Source organism: Hordeum vulgare, chromosome 7H (genome assembly GCF_904849725.1).
Source record: "Hordeum vulgare subsp. vulgare chromosome 7H, MorexV3_pseudomolecules_assembly, whole genome shotgun sequence".
NCBI classification, from domain to species: Eukaryota; Viridiplantae; Streptophyta; class Magnoliopsida; order Poales; family Poaceae; genus Hordeum; species Hordeum vulgare.
In genome coordinates this window covers 543,227,085-543,234,396 of record NC_058524.1, presented here as the reverse complement: position 1 = coordinate 543,234,396, position 7,312 = coordinate 543,227,085, and the positions used below count along the sequence as shown (strand labels likewise).

The 7,312-nt window shown below is 44.2% G+C and overlaps 1 protein-coding gene across 1 annotated transcript; it reads right to left on the bottom strand.

The window, feature by feature from the left end:
* Positions 1-1,039: 1,039 nt before the first annotated feature.
* LOC123411731 (protein STRUBBELIG-RECEPTOR FAMILY 8-like) lies at positions 1,040-6,025 on the bottom strand. Its single transcript, XM_045104694.1, has 16 exons — positions 5,679-6,025; positions 5,457-5,592; positions 4,841-4,912; positions 4,688-4,753; positions 4,541-4,612; positions 4,380-4,451; positions 4,048-4,119; positions 3,887-3,952; positions 3,732-3,797; positions 3,313-3,644; positions 2,799-3,043; positions 2,378-2,649; positions 2,157-2,292; positions 1,923-2,062; positions 1,667-1,823; positions 1,040-1,444 (listed from the first exon to the last, which is right to left on the bottom strand). Exons 1-16 carry the CDS (start codon positions 5,764-5,766, stop codon positions 1,289-1,291), a joined length of 2,148 nt encoding a protein of 715 aa, XP_044960629.1. The 5' UTR covers positions 5,767-6,025; the 3' UTR covers positions 1,040-1,288.
* Positions 6,026-7,312: the final 1,287 nt, after the last annotated feature.

Genomic DNA, 7,312 nt, shown 5'->3' with positions numbered 1-7,312 from the left:
TCCAACCAAACATCAAAATGTAACCATCCCGTTCTTTTAAGTCGCTACTACCAAACACAAGGACGGAACCGACCCATTCCACTAGAATGGAACCATGACATTCCGTTCCACTTCGTTCCCGAACCAAACACACCGTTAGTTCGGCTGAATGGTGTATTCATAACTTAGCCCATATTGTCGCATACGGCCGAAGGCACAATATATGCACGGGAGGACAAGTTACGACATCGTTTTTATGTAGACGTGAGTCATAAAGCTTCCACTCGATGTTCAATTTGGTACTAGAACTTTAAAAATACAGATTTCCAGTCACTTTAACTTGACTGAAACATGCACATGCGGTCACAAGATGCATATGTGGATGTATTCATGTGTATGGCCCCACCCGTGAGTGAGTAATGGTGCCTGACCGATGTTATTTTTGCAGAAAATACCCTTGTATTTTTTCATCAGAAAAGACAATAACTGCGACACATTTTTACACAAACCCCATCACAATTTTTTATTTGCAGAAAGCCAACAACTGTACTGCGAAAAGTAACAAAAATAGGCGCAGTGTATGGAACACACGACCAAAGTTTTCAAAACAACGGAATCTAGCCATCAGCCATTCACTTTAACAGGTCTAATAGGGATTACGAGCTTATATGTTAGAGCAGTCAGCCACTACAGCATACCCAAAGACCCCAACAAGGGAAAGAAAACAAAAGAGCCTTCAACATCAACAATCAATATCAGATGTTTGACATGGCACGCAATTCGTTTGAATTAAGATATATACTCCCGTTCCTAAATATAAGTCTTTGTAGAGATTGCACTAGTGGACTACATACGGATGTATATAGACATAGTTTAGAGTGTATATTCAATCATTTTGCTCCGTATGTAGACATCTAGTGAGATCGCTTAAAAGACTTATATTTAGGAACGGAGGGAGTATATATTACTAGCGACGTGTGCTTCGCCGCGAATCAGTGAGGTTTCCCACGCTGGCAAGGCACACACAGGTCGCCGTCTGACAGAGGCGTGCGCATTCAACTTGTCACAAATCCATTTCTCTCCCTTTCCTTTCCTTTTTTATCTAAAACTGATCAACATAACAGAATCCTATATCTATATCTATACAAGCCATTGACAAAATCCCCAGCATATTCGGTACAAACAGATAACCGGAAGATCCAGAAATACCAGACAGAAAATTGAGTAAAAAGTGACACATACTAATACTCACAAAATGGTATGTTCTGATAATACAGCTCTGGTTTATAGCTGGCAGGAGGGTTTGGCCTCACAAGGCGTCCGACGCGCCTCCTTCACGCTCCGGGGCACGGTACGAAGACCCTAGATCGTCTCCCGACTGCCGTCTTAACATGCTAGCCCTCTGCATCAGACGCACAAGTTGCTGGACGACCTCGGAGATCGGTGGACGGAACTCCGGTTCCGGCTACAGAAGGGCAGACAGAAAAATTAGCATCTTACTCTACCTCTCTGAAGAGAATAATTCAGTTCGTATATCAACAGAATTTACTTGGAGATGTCAGGGGTGAATGATCACATTGCTAGTGAATGGTGTTCATAGTTAGCTACGAGCTACACCAGATGTTCGAAGGAATGACAGATGACCATATGCAGCACAAAATATGAGTGAGAGAAGAAAGTGATGTACCTGGACAGACAACGCGATTATGTCGGCGAAACGGGAGAGCGATTTTGCAGGGTACATGCCATCCATTGCTGGGTCAACCATCTTGGCGAGCGCATCGATGTCGTGAAGCTGCGGGGTTGCCCACCCGACAAGAGACTGCTCTGACCTCTCCCTGGATCTGTACAACACAATGGTTCAAATCTCGGCAAGAGAACAAAAGGTGATTTTTGGTTCAAATTTACAGCGATAGTGTGCTTTTGCAGATCAGAAATAATACCTGTCTAGCGGCTTACGGCCCGTAAGTAGCTCTAACATCACTACTCCAAAACTGTACACGTCACTCTTTACAGTATATGTTCCTGACATGGCGAATTCTGGGGCACTGTATCCAAGTGAGCCAAGCACCTCCGTTGAAACCTGGCAAAACATTAAAAAAAATAACTGATGTATTCCAATTAAAAATGAAAAAAATCTATGAAACTTTTGAATATGTTGCTGCTATGTTGCTTACCTCTCTCTCAGGATTTGGCGAAAAGGCGGCAAGCCCACAGTCAGACAGATGCGGGCTGCACTCTTCATCAAGCAGGATATTTGATGACTTCAGGTTTCTATGTACAACAGGGGGAAGGCACACCTCATGCAGGTACCTGAATAAAGGTTAGCAGTACATTGTTATAAGTTCGCTTCACCAGAAAAGTGCAGAGTGAAAGGCACTAGATTCAGACAACATACTCCAAAGCTCGAGCAGTGCCTAGCGCAATCCTCACGCGGGCGTTCCATGTAAGGTTCTTGCTCGCTTCATCGGAAAAGTGCAACATATCATGCAGCGTTCCGTTTCCGATGTGCTCATATACAAGAAGCCTTTGCCCATGGTCAGCGCAATAGCCCGTAAGCGATACGATGTTTGGGTGCCTAAGCCGAGAAATGTTTGATACAACCTCAAGGAAATGATCCTCTTCATACAAGGAAAGGGCAGCACTGTCTATCTTTTTCACCGCAAGTACCTGTGGCCGGGCGCACGGTTCAGTTCTAGTGTATGATGAAGCCAAAATAGAAAAAAGGCCCAAACCAAAATGGGTGCTGAATATGTAAACAATGGTATGCTTGTAAAGCACTAAAAGTAATTGTTAACCATATGTAAATGTATTTTTACCTTTCCATTGGGGAAATCAGCCTTGTAAACACGACCAAGTGAACCCTCACCTAGGAGGGAATCTTGACAGAAGCTGTTTGTAGCAACTTGGAGTGAAGCAACAGTATAAGAAGTGGCCGCACCGGGAACCTTTATCTTCTTTGCTGGAGAACTATTTATACCATATGCCCTCTCAGGAGTCCCGATAGGCCGCTGGAGCACTGAAGTTGCTACAGGAGAGTCTTGATGGATGTTGTTGTTAGAATCTACACACACAAAAAAAAAACGAGATGGCTGTAAGGATTTGAATTACCAACCAGTCACAGTTTAGTAATTTAAAGTTGATGAACATTTTGGCCTCCTGCAACTGTTCCATTTTTACCTTTTCTTTTTACTTTGCTAACAGCAAAAATAACATATTCTTATTCAATTTACCTCAAACAGGTCTAATCCTACTGCAAGTGAACCTACAAATCCCTATGTTTACTTCACGTGGTAACGAGAAACTATCATGCGCGAAGAAATAGGAGCATACCTCTGTCTATGTTTACTGCAAGAGCACCTACAAAGTCTTTCGGTTCACTGGTACCACCATCCTTTCTTTTATGGAGATTGTGAAGACAGAACACCAACGCGAAAAGTATACATGAAGCAGCAGCCACTGAGCCAACAGCCAACCCTACAAGCAGACCTGTTTGCCGGCCTTGCTTCTTGTCACCTTCATCGATAGGGATCTCATCCTCAGGGCCATTTGGAAAAGTTATTGGTACTCGAGGACGGTCTGGCTGAGCAAGTGGACTCCCAGATGGTGGCATGATAATTGGCGGTGGAGATGCAGGCATATTGATAAATGAGTTCCCTCCAGCACTATGGTTACAATTGCACTAACCCATCAGCATCTAGAAATTATGATTTGTGTAGTAAAATAGCAATGAAATATGTTACAGTGCCTACGTCAAGTCTGGAACCGAGCTGAGCTCCCCGGGTATCGAGCCGCTGAAGTTGTTGTTTGCTATATTTCTGTTTAAAGGCGCAATTACCGCACACATCAGATAAAAAAGCAGGCAAGGTATATTAGCAGTCATGTTGGCAAATGGGAAGTCACTTACAGTGTAGTAAGGCTTAGGTTGCTGAGGACATTGACGGTGCCTGTTAGTTGATTATTTTGCATATAGCTACACAGTGGGATGAAAGTAAAGAATTATGAAAAAAAAAATGAAACTGAAACACAAAAGCAAGCAGATTGAGTTGAAGACTATTGGATACTTACAGGCTAGAAAGATTTGACAAAGAGACAAAAGAAACTGGCAGATTCCCTGACAAGTTGTTGAAAGATAAATCCCTGAAAGGATTTTAAAAATCATAAGATGCAGTTATGTAATAAGTGGAAAATGCATATACATATGCAGTGGCCCGCCTTAGTGCCGGTGATCATCATTTCAACGCACATTTCACAGTTATAACTGCATAATTAAATTCAGCTTCAGCACCCAAAAAAGACGAAGACAGAGAATGATATAGCTCATAGCTTCGGTTTAGTGAATGATGTAACTCATAGCACCCAAAAAAGACGAAGAAAAAAAGATTCTCAGTAGGCCTCACAATACAGAAAGCGAATTGAGGCCACCAAATAGTTCGCCGATTTCCTGGAACAGAGAGTTGTGACTGACATTGCTGCATGCAGATGTTATTCGTAGTTAGACTGTGTCAAATAAAAAACCACCACTAATTTAATCACATCTTTGTGGTCATAAGCAACTTACAGGTAGCCAAGCGATAAGATGTTGGATATAGAGTATGGGAGGTCACCGGAAAAATTATTTCTCGCCAAATTCCTGCATTATCGCCATAAGTAAAACAACAAAGCACAAATTACTTGTAATGAACATGTGCAAGGTGAGAAGCATTACAGATGGATCAGATTTGGTGGCAGCTGATACGGAATTACATCATGCAAGCTGTTGTTACTCAAGTCCCTGCAAGTAAAGAAATGAAAATAATATGAATTTAAAGGAAAACACAGAGCAATGATGATTTGTAGTACTACTGGTGTTAGCTCATACATCGTTGTCAGTGCCACTAGACTGGCCAGTTGGTATCCAAGAGTACCATTCAGTCCCATACCAGAAAGGTTGCTGCAAAATAGGGGTGGAATCAGGGTATATCAGTGCTGATTAACTTCGTTTCAGAGAAATTCGTATAACAACAACGATAAAAACCGATAAGAGCAGAATAAAGGGTAAAGTAAAATTGGCACTAGTTGCTACTATACCACATCCATAGTTCCATAATCTTCTGTTAGTGACATTTTGATAGTCTACAGCAACTTTGAATTGAAAAGAACAAATATATAGAGGTTTCTCCAAAGTCTGGTACCAAAAGCTTAGCCAAACAAAACTAGTCAGTTTCAGAGCAGGGTTGCATAAAATCTCTGTTTTTTACAGCATGCGTGCAAAAGAAAGAAAAAGGAGAACTTTTTGTCCTAGAAATCAACAGAGATTTTTCTGGCCAGCGTATATAGTAACTGTTCGAACACTTTTCTGGTGTCCAAAATACCTCAAAGGATGCAAACGCTGACAGAAATACAGCAAAGAAGGATCAACCCACAGTGTGGCAAATCGCTTAGTCCAATTCCATTCTTCGTCAGTAAACAACTTAGGACAAGAGAGAAGCCCTTACATTGAGGTGATGGCGGAGCCTGAGCAGGAGACGCCCGTCCATGCGGCGCCGCAGGGGTCGCCGCCGCCGGCCGCCGACCAACCGACGAGCTGAGCCGGGCTGTTCCAGGAGGTGTAGAGGTTCCCCAGAGCCGCAACTGCAAGAACCCAGAGCATACCAACCGTCAGGCAGTGGAATCGCAGACAGTGCGTGCCAAGAAACCAAGAGGGGGGGCGGCATTACCGCCGGCGGCGTCGGTATCGGCCCCGACCACCGGCGCAAGGGCGAGGAGGAGGCTGGCGAGAGCGATGGCGGCGGCCAGCGCCGCCATTCTTGGCCCTCTCTCCGCTAGGAAACCCCTCTTCGCGGCTATCTTCTCGGCTGACACGACCTGGCCGCGGTGATCACCAATTCACCATTGCCGACGGCCCCTCTTATCTGTCTATCCGAGGCCAGTTAATATAGAAAGGAGTGCTCGATGCCATGCTTGCTCGAGGCAGTGGGCGGGGGATGCAGTGCGGCGTCGGCAAGGATTGGTCCCTCTCCCCCATCCGCTTCCTGTCTCTGGGTTCCCGGGTCCTTGTCTCGCTGCGGTTGTCCGCGGTGTGGGGTACCGCCGCGGCCTGCTTTTGGCTTCGTAAATGTGGGGGACGGACGACAACGAGCTGTTGGAGGGGGAGGCGAGCTGGCACATCGATAAATAAAAAATAAAGAATAAAATACACTCACGGTCCTACAAGTATTTGAGCAGGTCTAAAAAAATCGTTTTCCTCTATTCCCCGTCGGCTGGAACCCTAGCCACCGCCAGGAGAGGACAATCTTTTAGCGCTATCCACCGGGGGCCTTCTGTTGGAAATATGCCCTAGAGGCAATAATAAATTAGTTATTATTATATTTCTTAGTTCATGATAATCGTTTATTATTCATGCTATATTTGTATTGATTGGAAACACAATACTTGTGTGGATACATAGACAAAACACTGTCCCTAGTAAGCCTCTAGTTGACTAGCTCGTTGATCAAAGATGGTCAAGGTTTCCTGGCCATAGGCAAGTGTTGTCACTTGATAACGGGATCACATCATTAGGAGAATCATGTGATGGACTAGACCCAAACTAATAGACGTAGCATGTTGATCGTGTTATTTTGTTGCTACTGTTTTCTGCGTGTCAAGTATTTATTCCTATGACCATGAGATCATATAACTCACTGACACCGGAGGAATGCTTCGTGTGTATCAAACGTCGCAACGTAACTGGGTGACTATAAAGATGCTCTATAGGTATCTCCAAAGGTGTTAGTTGAGTTAGTATGGATCAAGACTGGGATTTGTCACTCCGTGTGACGGAGAGGTATCTCGGGGCCCACTCGGTAATACAACATCACACACAAGCCTTGCAAGCAATGTAACTTAGTGTAAGTTGCGGGATCTTGTATTACGGAACGAGTAAAGAGACTTGCCGGTAAACGAGATTGAAATAGGTATACGGATACCGACGATCGAATCTCGGGCAAGTAACATACCGAAGGACAAAGGGAATGACATACGGGATTATATGAATCCTTGGCACTGAGGTTCAAACGATAAGATCTTCGTAGAATATGTAGGATCCAATATGGGCATCCAGGTCCCGCTATTGGATATTGACCGAGGAGTCTCTCGGGTCATGTCTACATAGTTCTCGAACCCGCAGGGTCTGCACACTTAAGGTTCGACGTTGTTTTATGCGCATTTGAGTTATATGGTTGGTTACCGAATGTTGTTCCGAGTCCCGGATGAGATCACGGACGTCACGAGGATTTCCGTAATAGTCCGGAAACGAAGATTGATATATAGGATGACCTCATTTGATTACCGGAAGGTTTTCGGAGTTACC

Coding starts and splice junctions, on each gene's coding strand:
- LOC123411731 (XM_045104694.1), bottom strand. CDS start 5,766: ATGGCGGCGCTGGCCGCCGCCATCGCTCTCGCCAGCCTCCTCCTCGCC. Junction 4,452..4,540: donor ATCTTATCGCTTGGCTACCT/GTAAGTTGCTTA, acceptor ATCTGCATGCAG/CAATGTCAGTCACAACTCTC. Junction 3,044..3,312: donor TGCAGTAAACATAGACAGAG/GTATGCTCCTAT, acceptor TTGTGTGTGTAG/ATTCTAACAACAACATCCAT.